Source organism: Pinus tabuliformis, chromosome 2_1 (genome assembly GCF_031772625.1).
Source record: "Pinus tabuliformis cultivar Carrire ecotype Pingquan chromosome 2_1, CPIR1, whole genome shotgun sequence".
Lineage (NCBI taxonomy): Eukaryota > Viridiplantae > Streptophyta > Pinopsida > Pinales > Pinaceae > Pinus > Pinus tabuliformis.
Window position 1 is genome coordinate 813461199 of NC_142299.1, and position 21921 is coordinate 813483119.

The window sequence follows — 21921 nt, forward strand, 5'->3', positions numbered from 1 at the left end:
AGGAATCCAAGGCGAGATGGGCTCCAAGAGGTTTATCCAAGACCAACAAAACCTACATTTCCTTTAAATTGTCCGTTAAAATTAAGTTTAAGGAATCCAAGGGGAGATGGGCTCCAAGAGGCTAGAGGGCTAGAACATGGGTTTATCAGAGGAAAATGATCGATAGAAAGAGATGGAAACAATTAGATATTATATAAAATTATGGCATTAAAACCTCCAACTACACTATCTAATAATGACCAAGGGTGGTGTAGTACTATTTCAAACAATCTACAATGTTTTTCCCATATTCCATCCTTTTCTCATGATTAGTTATTAGTCCCTGCCCGGACTATAGCGTTCGATCGAACGTTTGATCGCCTATTAATCCATCCATTGACCGTTTTTTTTTATGTTTTCTTTTGTTTTAACCAAAGTTTAATCGTAGCAATTTTGTTCACTTAAATTTTATCTAAAGTTTTAACTCTGAAAGCGCATTGTACCTCTTATTGCAGGCTTCACGTGGCCCGATGCAAGAAAATTGTGGCAATACTATTTTAACCAAAGTTCTGTCATTTTATATACCATGTCATTTTATATACCATTTCCAATTTGTATTTTATCCAAAGTCTGGAAAATTATGGTGACAAACATGAAACTTAGGTGCATGCAAAGTTTATTATATAGCTGCCACCTCTCACGCAGCTGGCTACCACTGTCTGCCACCGTCTACCACCTCTCAAGTAGCTCGCTACCACATTAAGGTACCTTCCTAATTTCTGAAGGAAAGGTGATTCTGTAAGCCAAATTGATCGACACAATTTCCATTGCTTATCTCTAGTTTCCACCGTCTTCAATCAAAACTTCATGCTCGAAATGAGTTTCCTTCCTTCCCACTTTCCCTCATCTCCATTTCCAGGATCTGCCCGAGAAATTAAGTAAACGACCGCAATATTTAACTGTAACTTGGAAGAATTCCCGCTTCTGCGACTATCTTGGTCCCAACCACTTTCCTGGTTGTTTCGATCTGTTCCGTGAGCGCACTTGGCTTTAGGAAGCTTCATATGTGCCGGCTTTAGGTAAATTTGGTTGAATAAATCAACTCTTCGGCTTCAGATTGAGGAAACTTAGTTTTACACGCAAAAAACTCGCTATATTATCTTGTTATTTTAGTTGTAGAGGAAAGTTCCAGTTTACATCGCAAGGAAAGGAACCGTTGATATTTAAAGGAATTGCGAAAAATTTACTGTGTTAGAGCGAGGAGTCATTCTTTTGTGAGCTTTTAAACTTTTCCGAACTGGTCTTATTCAAAATAGTGCTGATCAGACTTTCTTGTTTTCTGTTTTTAAAGTCTGAATGAAATTATATACATATGATAAAATTGTAAAGTTTGCGAAAAAAAATGTTGTTTGTGGGTCTTCCATGCCCTCCATGCCGTCAAATTTGAAGTTCATTGTAATTTTCCTGAATTTTTCAAGATGGTAAACATTTTCGGCGAGGGATTATTTTATGTTGTTTCCAAGCTCCTGCTGTCTTAGCCCTTTGTGAAGTGTATATCTGATGTAAATTGCATTATAGCGTGGATTCTCGATTTTGAAAGAGACTTTCTAAGGCATTGAACCGGGAATCATAACAGGAGCTTCACTGCAACTCCGCTTACTTTGTATATCAGTGGAAGGGTTTGGATGGAGAAAGTTCTCTTCCGCTGCCTTCAGAGCGTAATATTCTAGAAGGTAGGCTCTCAGAAGTTGCCTCGGTGGAATTTTCAATCTTGAGCAGGGTTCTGTGCTTCTGTTTTGAGCGGATTTGCCTTCTGTGTATTTTTAAATATCGGAAATCCAAGGATTTGTTACAAAACATCATCCTGAACGCACGAGGCCTCTTGCATCGAGTGTTAATGGGATTTGCATGTTATCTGTAAATGTGCTGAGTTGTACTTACAACCTGGTATATATCACTGCATTTTGTTTTTCTAATTTTGTTTCTTTTTCATTGGTATGAGATCGGCGAGAAATGGTGGGATTTTCTGTTATCAATTTGTTTTTAGTAGCAAGGCCGGGTTTTGCAGCAAACTTTTGTCCTTTACTTCCGAAGCTTGATCCACTTCTTATTATATATATATATATATGTTTAAAAGCTACAATGTTTAGCTTGGCAAGTCTTAAAGATATTTTTTCTTCACAAGATCAAAAAGTTTCAAATAAGTTGTATTTAATTTGGTTAATGAACATGTCTAAAAACTGTTTCTCCAGGAACCGTTTTCTTTATGTTGCAATTTTAATGTCAATATTCTAATTTATTATGTTGGTAATCCTTTTATAATGTTGCCATTTTTCAGATCCAATTTCCTGGGATTCTGTTTATGTTTTCTGAGGCAAGTTTATCTTCAATTCATTAGAGTTTGTGGAGAATATTATGTGCCATACCTGCGAAACCTTGCAAAAACTCAAAATCTAGGCAATGGGAGGCAGACATTCAAAAAGTATTCGCCCGAGGCGTTACAGTTCTTCTTCGTATGGCCCTTCACCATCATGGGATTCTTCATCCTATGGTCCTTCACCAGCAGTTCCCTCAGAAACTTATGCACAACCAGCACAACCAGCGACTAAACAGAAGTTGCAAAGGAGATACTCCCGAATCGCTGACAATTACAATTCACTTGATGAGGTATTCTTACTCTCCTCGGTTTTTGCATACCATATATGTTGTTAAAAATTAAGTGTTTACTACTTTGCACTTTGGTTTTTGGATGCCATACATGTTAAAAATTAAGGGTTTACTATGCATTTTCAGGATGGGTTGTTGTCATTTCTTTGTGATGGATTTGAAGTCATATGGTTTTTTCTTATTATTAATCAGATATGTGCCTTAGATTATATAACTTATTCGTTTCACCGGTTTTCATATTTCTTAAAGCTTAGTAAACATTTAAATCCAGTGGAATACTTAATTTGAATTGAAAAATAATGCTCATTGTTGAGATCATATTCAGTAGTATTAATTCAAGACAATTAAGTAATTTATTTAGGTCAACAAACAACGCAACAATTTTGGTCAAAGGTTTAGTTAGATTGTAATGCTCTAAAGAACTGGCTTTGCATGGGTTTCAATGTACCTGATTATGATATTTGAGTAATTAGCTTGTATTATCGCATGTATTTCAGTGTGAATTGGCTTGATAAGTTATGGTTATAAGCGCTATGGGGAGAATTCTCTGATTTGTTTCTATTTTTATCTTTTTTGTAGGTGACTGCAGCTCTTGCACAAGCTGGCCTCGAATCTTCCAATTTGATTGTAGGGATTGACTTCACTAAGAGCAATGAGTGGACAGGTAAGTTCTATTATCCATGATCCTGAAGTTTTTAATGTCATAATTTTCATGCAAGTTAAAATTTTAAAATAGCCAATCTGCCTCTATCTAAATGTGGCCCGCTATGTTTATTTGCTCAAGAACTGTTAGTGTGTTTCTGTAGGCAGCTCATATATATTGAATACAACTTCAATCAGTTTTTTAGTTTAAGTTGATAATTCTGCAGGCTTTTTACTTTTCAATCCAAATCAAATTAAAGTCACCACTTCAACATTTTATTATGGATTTTAGGTGCAAGGTCTTTTAATCGCCGAAGCTTGCACCACATTGGAGACACTCCAAACCCTTATGAACAAGCGATTTCGATAATTGGGAGGACCTTATCTGTATTTGACGAAGACAACTTGATCCCTTGTTTTGGTTTTGGGGATGGCAAGTTTTGATCTCTATTTCGACTGAAAATCTTGTTTGAATTTGGCTCAATTTATTTTTCTTATGTTGGTTAACATGAATTCATAACATATGCAGCAATATGGTTATTGCTAATAACGTGTTGTTTCTTTCACAGCTTTGACACATGATCAAAGTGTGTTTAGTTTATATCCAGATGATAGGTTATGCAATGGATTTGAAGAAGCGTTGAGACGCTACAGGGAGATAGTCCCACATCTTCAACTGCCTGGTTGGTTAATGAAACTTTGACATTCCACCTGAAGATATGAAGATTAATTACCTTTAGCATTATAAGCCTTAAGCTAGGAAAGAGTGTCTGACTGGTTTACTTGATATGTGTATATGTTGCGTATGTCCTGTGTTTTCTTATACATTTCTTGTATGTTCTTTTCTTATTTAGGGCCAACATCTTTTACCCCAATTATTGAAGCAGCAATCCGTATTGTGGAACAGAGTGGTGGGCAGTACCATGTTCTCTTGATAATTGTAGATGGACAGGTTGCAAATCTTCTCTATATGGATTGGTTATTAAAATGAATTGTTAGTTTTGATGAAGGGACTGCCTTGTCTGTTGTCTGTTTAGTCAAAAATTTTAGCATTTCTTGATTTATTTATACCACATACCTTGAGAGCAATGGGTGTTATTATTGTTTTACAGGCATTGTTGTTGCATCTGTACAGTGAGCAAAGTTTTGATCCTTATTTTGAATCTTAATGAGAGTCTTCAAGTCCTCTTAGGCACAATTTTTTTTTATGGTCATTAGTATTTTTTTGGTTCTAAACATAAACTTTTGTGAATTGTCATTATGGCCTTTGTTGTTGTGTAAAGTTTTACATTTTCATCATTGGTTGGATCTATACAAACTAGCAATCTTCAATTCCTCTTCGGTACAAGATTTCTGCACTATTTATAATATATATATTGAGCATGGTTGTTCATGTTGTTTGTGCATTAAGTGTGGTTTTCCTTAATCATGAATCATGATCATAACCTTCCTTGATGCTGCACAGTTTGTTGTTTTTTTTTATCATGACAAAAAGTAGAATCTTCAAATCCAACGGACCTGCGGATGGTTACACTTTTTAAAAAAACATTTGGTTCCATCTCTATTTCGTGGGTTAAATATGCAAATCATATGAGAGAAAGCGAGTAAGCATAAATCATATAATGTTTAAACCATAAGTTTGGCAATGCGCCTGATGAACATAATATTTATTGTATAATAGTAATGTCATGACAAGCTTAAGCCTTAAAGTACGATTTTTCTTCTGCTTATACAATCGACAAATGACACCAACGACAAACAGTTAAGAAAGGTGAAACAATGGCTTGCTTGTTCTGAAACTGCTGGTTCTAGGCTTCTTTTCTACATGTCTTGATTATTCTATGTCTTGCTTATTCTAAGAGTTTGCATTGTGGTTGTGGCAGACCCCAGCAGGGACTACCGCCACGGTAGTGGCTCTCTTGTTAAAGATGTGATTGATCGTCTCCTTCCATATGTTTCATAACTTTTTAAAAAAGAAAACAGAAATAAACTTTGATCCACTTATTTACACAAAATAAGAAATGATTTAATATTGGACTTCAACAAATGTTTTAGAAAATAAAAAATTATTTAATTACTTATTTCTGTATAGTAAATAAGATGAAAAATTAAAAAAACTGAAAATTTTGAGATAAAAATGCTTTTGATTTCACTCATTAAAAAATTGTTTTCATATCTTATATGAATCTTTAAACTAAATAATGAATAACTTAAATTATTTTTAAATAATACTGGATTCCCTTACCTTATTTGGAATGATGTTGAACCATTTTTTTTATATTCATTATAGTGTAAAAAAAATTTAATATTGGTAAAATTAATTGCTATTTTTTAACTATATAAAAAAATTATTATTAGTTTATTTTGTTTTATATATTTACCATTTTAAGTTATTTGTGTTTTGTTTAAATATTATTACTGCATAATACAAATAAATTTTAAATATTTAAATTATATATAATTTATTTATATAAATTTCAAAATGAAAATGATTAATTTAAATTTTTTTAATTATATTATAAATATTTAAATTATATAAGTAATATATTTACATAAATTTCAAAATATATTTTTTTAATTTATTATTATAAAATATTGTTTAATTATATTAAGATATATTATTGAACGGAATATAAAAATAGTCTTGACGATGAACCACACTGGTTGGTTCAACAAAGGTCTTTCTATATGTGATTTATACCGAAGCTCTTCTTATAACAATAAAAATAGTATGTTTATTTTTTTATAATTTCTCAATTTAGTTTAGTGTTTATTTGTTTGTTTTTTGTTGGTGGAAAAACTTATCAAACTTAGTTGTCAAACCAACAGTGAGGACAACTATCTCTGGCTGCTATCAGCGAAATGTCCGTCAACGCATCACTGTTATCAAGGAAAACCATGCCACCTGTAATAACCTGTTGGTGGTCCGTAAGGGAGTAGGGATGTCGGTCAACGCATCACTGTTATCAATGAAAACCATGCCACTTGGAATAACCTGATGGTTCATAAGGGAGTAGGGTTTCACTCCTGCCAGATGTCTTTGGGTCTTGGGCAGTTAACCTATTTCCGAAAAAAACAACTTCTTAGCCAAGCGAAGGTTTACTGTTTGATGTTTTAATATGACATTTTATTTGTAATAAATATATAATTAATAATTTTGAATATTATTTAAAAATATTATAGATATTTAATATGAATCATTGAAAGTATTTCAATTTGTTTAATTGTAGTTACACCACGGTGGAGGCAGTGACATTGCCTTGGAAAGCTGCCAAGGATTATACCGTGACAGGTGACATGTGCAACTTGCAAGAGTAAGGTATCTTCATTGCAAGTGAGCATTAAAGTGCAGGGCAATTTGATAATGCGGCAGCATTCCCTCTTTACCACTGCATAGATACATATGCAAATAAATAGATCTATTATTATTTTTATTGTACTTAATTTTATATTATAAAGCCAGAAGCATTAATTTTTTTGGGTCTGGTTTAATTTTTGGTCTGAGAAATTATTACCAGGCATTTAACCCATTAAAATTATTTAATGATAATATTAATTTACACCACATTAATGCTTAATATAACTATTTCTTCTTATGGAATTTTAAATGGGTAACCTTTACTTTACAGAGTGATTTAGTACAGCCCACCCATTACCATAAATTCTACACCCTGTAAACAGCAATAAATTAATAGGGTGTAAACAGCAATAAATTAATTATTAATTTATAACATGAAACTTAATATTTTATTTATATTAAATTAAATTATTAGTTTTTAAATTATTTTTTTTCAAGTGATATAATATAGGCATTAATATTGGTTCGACAAAATATAGTATACTTTGATACTTGTGTATGCTAATTTTAATGGTGTTTATGTCCATGTTCAATGGGAGGCTATATAAATGATTGTTAAATTAAACATAAAAGGGAGTCCGAGTGGGTATTCATTTGTAATAAACGTGTGAATTAGTTTAAAGTTATAAATATTAAAGAGTTGGTTTATATTTATATATATATTTATATATATTTATTTATAAAAGGATTATAAGATTTTAACTTTACAGGGTGATAATGTATTTTGCTAACATATTATATGATAAAAAAGTTATTAGTTTGAAATTTCATATGGAATTTTTTGACTATGTTAAGGGTTGGTATAAGTTAGGGATCGCTATGTTAAGGGTTGGTATAATTCAGGGATCCCTAGATGATTTTCAAGACATGACGACTTAGATGTGTAGGGTGTTTTGTTAAGGTATTTTGTTGTGAAAAGGTTACTAGTTCGAAATTTTGAGAGGTAAAAATCTATCCATGCTAAGGGTTGGTGTGACAATTTTGATGACATGACAACTTAGATGACCCTAGGTCAAAACTACTCAAATCACCTATTAAATATGCTAGTCATCTCAAAACTCACATTACCTAACAAAATAAAAAAAATCATACAACTTTGTGCTATAAAAATTAAATCACATGATGCACCTTCACTCTCTAGACAAGACTATTCGTCCATTGAACATGTAGTTTCTTTCATAAATATGCACTTCTATGCTCACATGGAAATTTCTCCTTCCAACAAACACTTTCTAACCATGCAGATTTAGTACCATCTATTTTACCATGGGGTTTTTTAATGTGTAAATAAATTTTGTTATAATACCATAGTTTATCAACACCATATGCCCAAAAATTATAACTCATTTCATATGGCAATTCTTTCAATTAATCAATTGATATTAAAATAACAAAAAAATATAATTACTTTGAAAATTAATCTCAATCTTTAATTTACAAATATTACTTAAAAAAATATTTTTAAATATTTCATAAAGATCAAATCTCTACCAAATATTTAATAATTATCAATAATTAAATTAAAATTTTATAAAATATATTCCAAAATTAATACATCTAATAACATAAAAACATAAACATAATATCAAAAAAAATATACGAATAAGAAAGGATGTATTACATAAACATAATATCAAAAAAAATATATACAAATAAGAAAGGATGTATTTAAAGAAAAGGAAAGAGAAAAAAAACTCAAAAAAGACACCACATTTCTTTCTTCACTCATTTAAACATTTATTCAAGTATTCAATATGGCTTTGAATACTTTAAATAATATAATATATAGTTCTTATAGTTTGTAGATGGATATGATGATTTGTTTAAATATATTAGGAGTTTATAACTATTCTAAAAAATAAATATAATTTATTTTTATTTTTTCAAGTATTTATTTAAAAATTTAATATGATGTTGAATTTTTGAAAAAATCTGAATAATTTTTTTATTTAACAATAATTGCTATTAAAAAACTAAAAAAATAGTTTCAATTTAAAGAGATAGGTTATTCGATCAAGTTGCTCTATCTTAGTAAAAAAATAGCCTTGTTATTTTTGGAGCTACTCCACCTTGAAAACAAATTGTGAATTTCATATATCATTGTAGGCATCTGCCGAACAAATTTGTCTAAATTTACTATTGAACTACTATTATTCTAGCTCAAACTATCTTATTCGAGAAAAATTGTAAAATTCAGACATATTATTCATGGAAAACCTTGCAAGAAGCCTTAAGAACACAAGAAAGTCTCCATCACAAGTGATTAAGGGTTATAACTTGCATTCATGTGGATACGAAACTTACGAAAAAGTGATTTAGGATGCCATCACTCTTATCATTCCAAGAATGGTTTAATTTGTAACTTTGTCTCCACTTGCCCCGTTTGTGTTGGGAATATTAAGGAGATCAGAATTACTGAAAACAATATTGAATTAGCATTAGTATATCAGTGCCTTTCTTTTCTTTCATTAAGTCTATTAAGTAGAATATAATATCTTTGTTTTATTCCTTTTAAATAATTTAGGATTTGTATCATAAAAATAGAAAAAGATTTGATTTTGTTTATATTATGTTTAAGTTGCTTGGATTTTATTATGATTTTTTTTTGCACTTTGAGTGAAAATTGTTTTATAGAAAATATTATATATATAGATATATATTTTAAATTTAAATTTAATATTATGTATTTTAATAAAATAAAATTCATTCTTTCTCTTCATTTATATTTCAATTTATCAATCTAATAATCCATATATATACTAATAATCCGTTATATATATATATATATATATATATATATATATATAAAAGTGTGATATGGATGTTAAAACCAAACAAACCTAGTAAAGAACATACATGGAGAGAAAATGAAGTGACGGGAGGCAGAAGACCAGTTTTTGTTTGCGTTTCTTCCTACACTTCTTATGAGAGCAAGACCTAGTCATTAAACACTCAAGCCCTTGTTTTTCTTAATCCACATGGTGACATGTATGTAGTGTCCGATGGTAATGATTCTAATGTCAAAGTTTAAAGTTATGTGTTAAGGTTGGTGTGTTGAAATTGGTTAAATTTGGCATATATATATTTATTGTAATTTAAGTGTTTAAAATATTTTGTTAAATATTAAATTTATTTATATAATTAGAAATATAATTTAAATAATAAAAAAAATTATAACTTTTAAATAATAAAAAAATTATAATCTTACCAAAAAAATTTGGTAATAAATGATTTAGTAAAAAAAACTAAAAATATAAAATAACTCAACTTCATCTAAATGGAATATACACATCATAAATAATGGTAAACAATATAAACTTCTTAATAGTACATTAAATACAATAAAAATCTACCTGCGAATCCAAAAATATATGCCATACAACATTTAAAACATTATTATAAAATGCATATTATTTACGACACGTACATTTAAAAAATATTTTCAGACCATTTTTCATAATATTTAATTATCCCTTTTTTTTTTAATTAAACATTTTGGATTTCAAATTCCAATTTAGTAAAATCCTTCCTTCGGACTCCAACTTCTAACGCTCTAAGATATATCAAATCAGATCTAACGTACCAATAAGCAACCCACAATTCATTCCATGTTTTCCCCGTGCTGGAAATGAACCAAAAGGATTCATGACGTCAAACCCGTGGAAACTTTGGGGAATATGCATAACGCGATAATGACACGTTACAAAGTCTCTCTCTTTTGGTCTGACGGAAAACAGAGCACGTGATTCACGTGGTTAGCCTAAAGGGACACCGGGCTGAAGTTGCGATCCATTTCCATTCATTAAAGCAATAATACTTCCACATGCTGTTTATCAGGCTTTATCGTGCCCCTGAATTCTTATTGTCTATATTTAATCGGCACTTTGATAGATCTCCCGAAGGAGTATAGTTTCGGGAAAAGGGTAGATTGCAGTGGAACTTTGGTGATTTATCGGAACAATATTTGAGTTAGCAAGCTATGTCGCCAGGTGCATCTGTGGCTTTCGAGGATCTACACGTTCAGAACGCCCCTGAAGCAAACGGAAGAGTAATGAAGGACGGTAAATATAGTATGGAATTCGGTCCTGAAAAACACCAAGCCAGGACGAGATGTATGCTTTCTTTTGCAAACACCCTCAATCTTTCTTGCTGCTATGTTTTCGGATTGATCAGTGCAATATGCCTTCTCTCAATAAATTTGTCTTCCATTTGTGTTTTGAAGGAATGTTTTTGCTGATATATTGTATCTATTTTTCATGAATGGAACAGTAGTCATGCAACATCTGTCGCGGATAAAACCGCAGATGATGCTAAAGTTGCTTTCATCCAACGAACAGTCAGAGGGCAAGAAGGTTGAAATTATGGAATTGTTTCCATTAGCCACCGGTTTCGGTTCAAACCCAAGAGTTACAGAATCAAATATAAGCTTGCCTTCGGAAATCGGCCTCACTAATCTGAACTGCGTTGTAGCAGAAGTGCCAGAGAAACTATCCACATCTCAATTCACTATTTTTTATAACGGAGTGGTGAATGTTTACGATATTCCTGCTGACAAGGTCTTATTTTGATCCGAGCAACTCATATAATACATCAAGAAAATTTGTGTAAATTTTAATAAAACGACATGATTCTGTCATCTTTCTGCCTTTTACTTTATTTCCGACTGAGTACTTTGCCATTTTCTTGGCAGGTTGAAGACATTATGAAGCTTGTCAGCTCCAATAGCTCGAGCAACAAAAGAACCTCTAAGATTACCAGCGGCAAAATTGAAGAGATATCGGGACAGCAGCCTTCCAAATCTGCATTGAACGCTGTCAATGAAAATCAACCTCAAAAAGTGGCAGCAGGTAAGACGCATATCGCACATATGTTATTTTTAATAGGGGTTGGATAAAATGTGAAAGGGTAAATGAAGGTTTTCTTGGGTATAAATTGTTTTAACATGGTTTCTTGTTCCGCGTGCAGGCATGGAAATAGTGAAGAAATTATCTCTGCAACGCTTCCTCCAAAAGCGCAAGGAGAGGTAATCAAACACTAACTCATCTACAATTTCCCCTCTGTGTATTTAGATGATTCAATAGGAAATGAAACGAATAGATCGTTTATCGATTATTTTTAGTTTAAATTGAGATGATTGAATACGCAAATTTGTATTGAAGCAGTGGTTTTTTTTTTTGCGTGAGCTCAGATTGAACAGCATGGCTCCTTACAGCACGGTGGAGACGGCGACATTGCCTTCGAAAGCAGCGAAGGATTCCGATGACCAGATCATTCTGTCGTTGGGTTGTCGGTGACAGCAAATTAAAAATGTGGGTGGATGCTATTGACCTTTAATGGCATCGAGCAGGAATTATTTTCCCTTGAACGATCTGTTATTTTCGCCCTTTTAATCGAGGGAAGGAAACCACTTTTGTACGGCCGATGACGGCAACGCGTGTTCCGTATTGTGGACCGTGAGTAGAGTGTGACAGGTGAAGCTCACCGGGCATGGGCGGTAGAGGAAAGCGCAAGTTGCAACATCACGGTAGCTTCGTTGCAAGTGGCATGAAATTACAAAGCAATTTCTTCATTGCACCACAGCAGGCATGCAGCAAATATTAATTCAAATCCTATCCTGCACCGCCACTAGAGATGTATTATATTTTATATTGTAATACGTTTAAATCTTTCTAAAGTTAAAATATTTACTAAAGTTATTTCAAGTCGGTCGACAGTGGATTCAGCGACTACTTTTATCATCAGGATCCACTTCACGCTACATCACCAAAAGAAAATATATTATTTCACAATTTTGTTGATTTAAAAAAAAAATGTTAAACCCATATGTTCTTGGAATCATAGGGTGCACACATTGATGTTACGTATGTTTCAAAGGCAATGTGATATAATTTGATAACCCTTCGAATGGTGTGTGTTACTGGCAAACGAATAACAATCTAACAATCTATGTAAGAATATTTAATAATTAATTTTAAAGTTAATAACATAAAATTCATAACAATTACCAGCTTATAATTTACACATTACATGTCTGTAAAGAAATGCCTCACGTTATTACCGTCACTATCATATCCAATGCGAGGCCATTTAACTGATTGCCAAATAAATTATAAAATAGACATATTGCGTGTTCATTCTTTTATGGGTTGGCGATTCACGCTAAAATTTAAATAGGTTAATAAATCCTAAATTTAAATAGGTTAATAAATCCTATTATCAAACAAGGGAAGCTGCCAGGCAGCAAGTCCTTGCATCAAGTTGAACTTTAGGTCTTTTCCAAATGCACCACAGCCAATAGAAGTTGCATCACATGCCTTAAACGTCTGCTGGAGTTGGTGCTGTTGGCACTGTGACTATGTCTAATGAGGGTGGGTGGGAGCTATGGCTTCTTCAGATGAGGTTGCTTTTCTTCGAGATAATATGTCTAAACTAGATGGCTCAACTAGAAATAATGGTCTGAACCCTAACCAGACTAAGTATGTTAGAATGTGTGGGCATACTTCCAAAGCTAATGTAATCTTCAAGCTCGAGGTTCAGGTTCTCATGAAGTCTGGTAAGCAAGGACTAATCCTAAGATGGTTCTATTGTTTGATGATTTGATGAGACTAACTAAGCCAAGGTGTGTTGGCATACTTCCAAGGCTTCTGTGGCTCAACTAGAAATAATGGTCTGAATCCTAACCAGACTAAGTATGTCAGAATGTGTGGGCATACTTCCAAAGCTAATGTAATCTTCAAGCTCAAGGTTCAGGTTCTCATGAAGTCTGGTAAGCAGGGACTAATCCTAAGATGGTTCTATGGTTTGATGATTTGATGAGACTAACTAAGCCAAGGTGTGTTGGCATACTTCCAAGGCTTCTGTCTCCTCAAGCTCAAGCTCTTCGTGAGTTTGTTTGTTTGATGGGCAGACTGAACAATGTACTCTGTTCAGATTCTCGGATGCATGATGAAATGTTTGTGTTGCCTCTCATTCTCAGAGTTCAGTGCCATTCTGTTTCTGGGTTGCCATACATATATACAGTAAAGTATAAACCATAGACTAAAAGGATAGACTGCACAAGAATGAATTTGAAATCCACAGTCAATGCACACTTAAGCAGGAATAGAAGAATGGAAGCCAGCCAGCTGTCGAGCTTGAAGCAAATTTAGTCTAATCTTAACACCGTAAGAGTGTGATGCGGTAAGCAGGGACTAATCCTAAGATGGTTCTATGGTTTGATGATTTGATGAGACTAACTAAGCCAAGGTGTGTTGGCATACTTCCAAGGCTTCTATCTCCTCAAGCTCAAGCTCTTCGTGAGTTTGTTTGTTTGATGGGCAGACTGAACAATGTACTCTGTTCAGATTCTCGGATGCATGATGAAATGTTTGTGTTGCCTCTCATTCTCAGAGTTCAGTGCCATTCTGTTTCTTGGTTGCCATACATATATACAGTAAAGTATAAACCATAGACTAAAAGGATAGACTGCACAAGAATGAATTTGAAATCCACAGTCAATGCACACTTAAGCAGGAATAGAAGAATGGAAGCCAGCCAGCTGTCGAGCTTGAAGCAAATTTAGTCTAATCTTAACACTATAAGAGTGTGATGCCTGGTAGTTAATGACATTTGAAAACCTCATTTCTGACATTTGTTTAATATTGCATGAAAGCCAAAATGGAGTAATAGCTACCTTGTAACTTCTCCAAATGCCCATTATTGCATGATCAAACTGATGAAAGGAATGCACGAGACCATGGAAAATTTAAGAAGTACCCCTGTAGTCCATGCTTCAGGTAGGTAGGCATAAATGGTACACCAGACAACCGATGACTATATTGGGGCAAAGAATTTGTGTTTACATAAAGCGTAATCGATGCTTAATGCTAGCATATCATCAATTCAAGACACCAGTAACATGAAAGTTGCCTTGAAGCTTACATTTGACCTTGAAAACAAGCATTTCTTATGACAGACTGTAACATGTGAAGAATACAAGACAAGCACGAATGCTAACAATTAGGACATTAGACCGACATCCCAGCAGAGACGATAGAAGCATAAAAAATGCGAGTTGCACCACCATGGCAGATCCAAATGCATATTTGAAGCATCCGTCGTAGACCTGTAACAGAGAAGGAAGCGGGGAATTAAGACAACGAGACACCAGTAACATGAAAACTGCCTTGAAGCTTACATTTGACCTTGAAAATAAGCATTTCTTATGACAGATTGTAACATGTGAAGAATACAAGACAAGCATGAATGCTAACAATTAGGACATTAGACCGGCATCCCAGCAGAGACGATAGAAGCATAAAAAATGCGAGTTGCACCACCATGGCAGATCCAAATGCATATTTGAAGCATCCGTCGTAGACCTGTAACAGAGAAGGAAGCGGGGAATTAAGACAACGCGTAAAATAATGCAAAAATAGGCCTGAGATTCAGAATTTTGACTATCTCTCCACAAATATGTGAGCTGTAACTCAAATATACTCCATAATCATGCCAAGTACTTGTTGTAGATTCATATGCTCTTCGTTCGAGATGTTATTGTTTTCTTGGTTTCTTTTTTCTTTGTGTTTCGACTTTTACGATGTCAATAATCAGAAGAGCCATGAGAACAAGTGCTAAGAGAAACAATGCCGCGAGTTGAGTAAGTTGGCTTATGCTAATGGATTCCATGTTATGTGAAGCGGGGAGATGTATGTCAATATCTAGGTGCAGAAGGTGGTTTTGTTTTGTAAGCGAGAAATTAGGCATTGCTTTTGCCAATTTATAAAAGAGTTCAACGTGTTTGCAAGCTGGTTTTAAGTGTGAATGGAACTGGGTTTTTGATAATATTTTACTGTACAACCAAATAAGGAAAGGCGTGCTAGATCGCGAGAGTTGAATGCGGGGTAGATTCCTGACACGTGCAGAAGTAAGTACATATACGGATTGATTTGGAATGGAGCTGAAATACTTGAAGATCAGATTGGAGGGGATATAATCCAATATGAGGAGCATTTATTGGAGCAGGCCAGTATTTAATGATCGGCATAAAACGAAAAGCTTACGTTAAGTGAGCAATCGGTGCAATTAAGTGATCTATCTGACATGGGGGCAAATGGCATATGAAATGATGTATGTGACGGCAGAAGTAAATGCGAAATTAGGTGATGTATCTGACATCAGGGGCAGATCTCAAATGAAATCTTGGTGGTAGATTGGGTCCAAGCTATTCTAATAAACAATTGGCTAAAGAGGACAAGTAATGAGTGTATGAAAGACATGTTAAGCCAACAGGTGTAACTAAAGCCCTTTCTTATAAAGCACACTACGTAATACTAGATATATTCTATTTTATTGTGCCTCCATGTATAAGACTCTAATGCAGATGACTGAACTACTTACTTATGCAGGTAGCATGGTTTCTAATATACAGAAGGTCACCTTTGCAGCTACAATCATAGCTGCCCCATGTATTTTTGCAACTGCTCTCTGAGCAGTGGCAAGCTAAGAGACAGATTGATATGTGCTTCACATAAGCGTCAGTAAGAGCACTAACATGTGCTATCACATTGGCTTGTATACACAAGGTCAAGCCTATTTACTTCCCAAATGGACTCAGTTATCGAATAAACATGTTCACGACTTACCAAAGTTTCACCATCTGCTATTTTACCTACTGCCCACGGGTAGATATTAAACCTATTCCCATAACAACCTGCTTTTACCGAAGAAGCTATGGGCTGCTCACGGGTATCTTTTAGACTCAGAAACATAAGCCTAAACGCAATGTTGGGTCATGATTTTCTTGTATAATTGCTGACACAAAGTGGAAAGGTTAGAGAACGAAGTGCAAGCAAAAAATCTGCCAGAAGATGGTACAACTAGTGTGAGTAATTATTTTAGCAATATAAAAATCGATTTATATCTATTGTGACTAACTCTTTTAGCAATATAAAAATTGATTTATATCTATATATAAAAGCATGAGTACCTGAATGTTGTGGCCATTACAAATTGAGAACCGTGTGCAAAAATTTAAACAGCAGTTGTAGAGGCCTTCACTCCCCACTTACCCACAAAGTGCAAGAACAACAATCTGGCATAAGATACCAACAAAGTGCAAGAACAACAACCTGAACCGTGTGAAAAAATTTAAACAGCAGTTGTAGAGGCCTTCACTCCCCACTTACCCACAAAGTGCAAGAACAACAATCTGGCATAAGATACCCACAAAGTGCAAGAACAACAACCTGCCAGAAGATGGTAGAAGTCATTACGGTCGTTCATTTCGTTTCTGTGAGACATTAGAAAAATATGAATTACATTGCAGAAATTCAAACAGCAGTTGTAGAGGGCTTCAATCCCCACTTACCCACAAAGTGCAAAAACAACAATATAGTAGAAGATACCCACAAAGTTCAAGAACAACAATCTGGCAGAAGATGGTAGAATTCATTACTGGTCGTTTTTTTCTGTGAGACATTAGAAAAATATGAATTACATTTGCAGAAATTCAAACAGCAGTTGTAGAGGGCTTCACTCCCTACTTACCCAAAAAGTGCAACAACAACAATCTGCCACAAGATACCCACAAAGTGGAAGAACAACAATCAGCCAGAAGATGGTAGAAGTCATTACGGATCGATCGCTTCTGTGAGACATTAGACAAATATCAATTACATTTGCAGATATTCAAACAGCAGTTGTACAGTGTTTCACTCCCAATTACCAGCAGGTTATCCTGTTGATTCTTAGCTTGATGCAGCTACACTACTGGGCTCTGTACCTGCATATAGTGTAGTGGCTTGGCTAATTTCAATTTTGACACCAAAAAAGCAACTAAAACCAATATTTCAAAATTAGCAGGAGTACCTGAATGTTGTGGCCATTACAAATTGAGAACCGTGTGCAAAAATTTAAACAACAGTTGTAGAGGGCTTCAATCCCCACTTACCCACAAAGTGCAAGAACAACAATCTAGCAGAAGATACCCACAAAGTTCAAGAACAACAATCTGGCAGAAGATGGTAGAAGTCATTACTGGTCGTTTTTTTCTGTGAGACATTAGAAAAATATGAATTACATTTGCAGAAATTCAAACAGCAGTTGTAGAGGGCTTCACTCCCTACTTACCCAAAAAGTGCAACAACAACAATCTGCCACAAGATACCCACAAAGTGGAAGAACAACAATCAGCCAGAAGATGGTAGAAGTCATTACGGATCGATCGCTTCTGTGAGACAACGGACAAATATCAATTACATTTGCAGATATTCAAACAACAGTTGTACAGTGTTTCACTGCCAATTACCAGCAGGTTATCCTGTTGACTCTTAGCTTGATGCAGCTACACTACTGGGCTCTGTACCTGCATATAGTGTAGTGGCTTGGCTAATTTCAATTTTGACACCAAAAAAGCAACTAAAACCAATATTTCAAAATTAGCAGGAGTACCTGAATGTTGTGGCCATTACAAATTGAGAACCGTGTGCAAAAATTTAAACAACAGTTGTAGAGGCCTTCACTCCCCACTTACCCACAAAGTGCAAGAACAACAATCTGGCATAAGATACCCACAAAGTGCAAGAACAACAACCTGCCAGAAGATGGTAGAAGTCATTACGGTCGTTCATTTCGTTTCTGTGAGACATTAGAAAAATATGAATTACATTGCAGAAATTCAAACAGCAGTTGTAGAGGGCTTCAATCCCCACTTACCCACAAAGTGCAAAAACAACAATATAGCAGAAGATACCCACAAAGTTCAAGAACAACAATCTGGCAGAAGATGGTAGAAGTCATTACTGGTCGTTTTTTTCTGTGAGACATTAGAAAAATATGAATTATATTTGCAGAAATTCAAACAGCAGTGGTAGAGGGCTTCACTCCCTACTTACCCAAAAAGTGCAACAACAACAATCTGCCACAAGATACCCACAAAGTGGAAGAACAACAATCAGCTAGAAGATGGTAGAAGTCATTATGGATCGATCGCTTCTGTCAGACATTAGACAAATATCAATTACATTTGTAGATTCTTAGCTTGATGCAGCTACACTACTGGGCTCTGTACCTACATATAGTGTAGTGGCTTGGCTAATTTCAATTTTGACACCAAAAAAGCAACTAAAACCAATATTTCAAAATTAGCAGGAGTGAAAACATGAAGGAAAGAAGGTTGAACAAAATTATTACTGTCTAGAATACAAGTTCTAATTCAAATTGGATCAGTTTCAGTGAGATGGAGGGTTAAACTTTATAGGAATGGCAGACTTTCTTCTTTTTCCAAAAAGCTATAAGACTCACAACAATGGTTGGGCCGGAACCCTACAGAAGACAGTGAGTTGGTAATTGATGGAAAGTTGTTCTAATTCAAATTGGATCAGTTTCAGTGAGATGGAGGGTTAAACTTTATAGGAATGGCAGACTTTCTTCTTTTTCCAAAAAGCTATAAGACTCACAGCAATGGTTGGGCCGGAACCCTACAGAAGACAGTGAGTTGGTAATTGATGGAAAGTTGTGTGCATGACAGGGACACAAGTAGCATTCAAAGGCAGTCTTTATGACTTGCACATTGGTTGAGTTGAAGGAAATACTTGATATCCTGAGAATACAAGCAGCAGTCGCTTAAAGAACTTATTATACACAACATATAATAATGCAAAAACAAGTTCCAGCAGTTGACCTCTCTATCATGCAACATGCGTAAGAAAATTCAGAAACATAAGCCTAAACGCAATGTCGGCTCATAATTTTCTTGTTTAATTGCTGACACAAAGTGGAAAGGTTAGAAAAGACACAAAATATAATTGATAATAAGCCCTAGCAAATTCCAATTTTCACACCAAAAAAGAAACTAAAACCAATATTTCAAAATTAGCAGAAATAAAAAGATAAAGGAAAGAAGTTCGAACTAAATTATTAGTGTCTAGAATACAAGTTCTAATTAAAATTGGACCACTTTCAGTGAGATGGAGGGTTGAACTTTATAGGAATGACAGACTTTCTTCTTTGGCGGAAAAGCTATAATACTCACAGCAATAGTTGGACCGGAACCCTACAGAAGACAGTGAGTTGGTAATTGATGGAAAGTAAAGTGCATGAGAGGCACACAAGTAGCATTCAAACGCACTCTTTATGACTTGCACATTGGTTGAGTTGAAGGAAATCATGCCCACCCATTAAGTACTATGATGAGATTCAAGTAAATATTCATAACTTCATTGTGCATTCAAAATACTATTTGGATGATGAATAATATCTAATATGAGAAGAGGTTTAAGTTGCCTCAATGCTGCGGAGAAAGTTTTTAACTTTTAATGAGTTACTCTTGTCTCATTCTCGCATATAAGAAACAACTTTTGTAACTGGGACAGTGTTTTGAAGGAAGATTGAGGAGTTATGCTATATCTGTTTTATTTTTTTTCCAATGAGGAAATTGTAGTTTGAAAGAAGCCAGTAAATAGTGTCATTTAAGACTTATGAAGATACTGCTTGTTTAAGCTTTGCTGCCTGTTGTAACAACTGCTTGAAAACCACTTAAATTCTTTCTATCTAAGCGGGGGTTGAAGGAGACATGCCATTAAATTGTTTAACCATTATTATAGGCAAGCAGAAGTTTTACCAACCTGTTGAAAGATCAGACTCAACATTTTCATTAACATGGGCCTCAACTTGTGGTATAAAACATAAGCCCAAAGAGGTAAAATCAAGTGTGTGCCCAAACTGTTGCCTGTGAAAGTGGTGCATATAAAGGTAGATCTGTGCCTTAAATAGGTGTAAATGACTAAACACACTTACTGTAATAGGTATAGATATAAAGTACATAAGCTTAGTTGATTACATAGGTTAAGCTTAGTTAGCTTCATTACCTTGGATTCATAGAACCAGGCTACCAGTAACACGGACAAGATATAAGTGTTTTTCAGCTGTAAGAGAGCTTTGATGTTGCATTAAAACACTTTCGAAAAGGTAATGTGGCTATCTAAGCTATGAAAAGGGCCATTGGTTCATATCGTCTTGCTTCTCCTGCTTTTTTGTCGAATCAATTAATTAACTACTAAGTCATTCAAGCAAATGGTTTGTTTACATATCCCTTATGGTTTCAGCCACAAGAATCAAAATGAACACATGCAAGTGTAACAAGGGTACTTTACCATGACCCTCACAACATGATATCTCAACAATGCAACAATAAAGGGATTGCTACCATTCACCTCCTTTGTGTTTTGATAGTGCAAACAAAGTTGCTGCCAGTAAAACATCTTTACAAGACAGCCTAATTATTACAGGAACAAGAACATTAGTTGTAACCCTTAAATGTGCATCTGAAAGTGACTATAGTGACTATATACATCAACTGTGTCTATGAAGCCATCTAGGAGATGAGGCACTCCTAGCGTGTGCTTCTGATTCGAGAGAAATACACCATGAAAACTGAAAAAGTCAAATCCTACAGAGGATAAAATATGTCAATCTGTACGGACAATGACATCCGAACTATCCAACAGAAAGCTGCTGTGTACGTGGAAATCTCGTAAACTGTATGTAACATCAGCAACGTCTTCTAGATATTTTTCATACGTCAGTCCTGTTAAGGATGGACAAAGTTCGAGCAGCAAACTGTCTTTTAGAATGCACTTGTACTGAACATTTGCCTCTGTTTGGATAATGCAATTCAATTGTAAACTGCGTCGATATGTGGTTAACTTTCTGCATGTGGAACAATTAAGTTGATCCATGAAAACTGTTCCAAATGTATCGGCGGGCAGAGAGCAATTGTTGCAGATTGTAACAAAGGGTTCTGCATGTATGTTTGCTATCGTCAACATTCCTTTAACCTGGTCCATGTTTCAGTACAGGTCTAGCGTTAGATATTGTAATAAAAATGCTAAGAGGACGTTAAATGAACGAGCATAATTTAGGAGAACAGCAAATAAAGATTTATAATATATATTTTGTGCACTATGAAAGAACCTTTGTTGTTGACGCGGGTAGTTTACTGAGGTCTACAAGTACTCTGTTCGAAGTGACAACTGTAATGAAGTTGGATTTGCAAGTGCGTAATGATCCATGTTCTTTGCCTCGGACAAGATTTCGAAACAGCATCATTGGTACTTCTTGTTTCGAAATTTGTTGTTGTATGGATTTGAAAATTGCTTGAAATGTACTGAAAAGATGAACCTGCGTTGCAAAATGTACTAGTGTTAAATGTAATTGCTTTTAAGTAAATGTTAAAAAGTATAGATGATTTAAATGTTAAAAAGAATAAATGATTGAATTTGTATATACCGTAGCTT

At 34.4% G+C, this 21921-nt stretch overlaps 2 protein-coding genes across 3 annotated transcripts; both read left to right on the plus strand.

Annotated features, from left to right (window-relative positions):
- Nucleotides 1-1806: 1806 nt before the first annotated feature.
- Nucleotides 1807-6606, plus strand: LOC149203091 (E3 ubiquitin-protein ligase RGLG5-like). Its single transcript, XM_089401761.1, has 7 exons — nucleotides 1807-1926; nucleotides 2318-2646; nucleotides 3226-3310; nucleotides 3581-3721; nucleotides 3858-3971; nucleotides 4143-4266; nucleotides 6519-6606. The coding sequence occupies exons 2-7, from the start codon at nucleotides 2440-2442 to the stop codon at nucleotides 6604-6606; spliced, it is 759 nt and encodes a 252-aa protein (XP_089257887.1). The 5' UTR covers nucleotides 1807-1926; nucleotides 2318-2439.
- Nucleotides 6607-10504: 3898 nt separating this feature from the next.
- LOC149203092 (protein TIFY 10a-like) lies at nucleotides 10505-12462 on the plus strand. 2 transcript variants are annotated; one of them, XM_089400108.1, is made up of 5 exons: nucleotides 10505-10758; nucleotides 10916-11202; nucleotides 11337-11493; nucleotides 11612-11669; nucleotides 11835-12462. In XM_089400108.1, exons 1-5 carry the CDS (start codon nucleotides 10626-10628, stop codon nucleotides 11938-11940), a joined length of 741 nt encoding a protein of 246 aa, XP_089256234.1. In that variant the 5' UTR covers nucleotides 10505-10625; the 3' UTR covers nucleotides 11941-12462. The 2 variants fall into 2 exon arrangements, with proteins under 2 accessions (XP_089256234.1, XP_089256235.1); XM_089400109.1 differs by having other exon boundaries at nucleotides 10506-10758; nucleotides 10919-11202.
- The last annotated feature ends 9459 nt before the right edge of the window (nucleotides 12463-21921 follow it).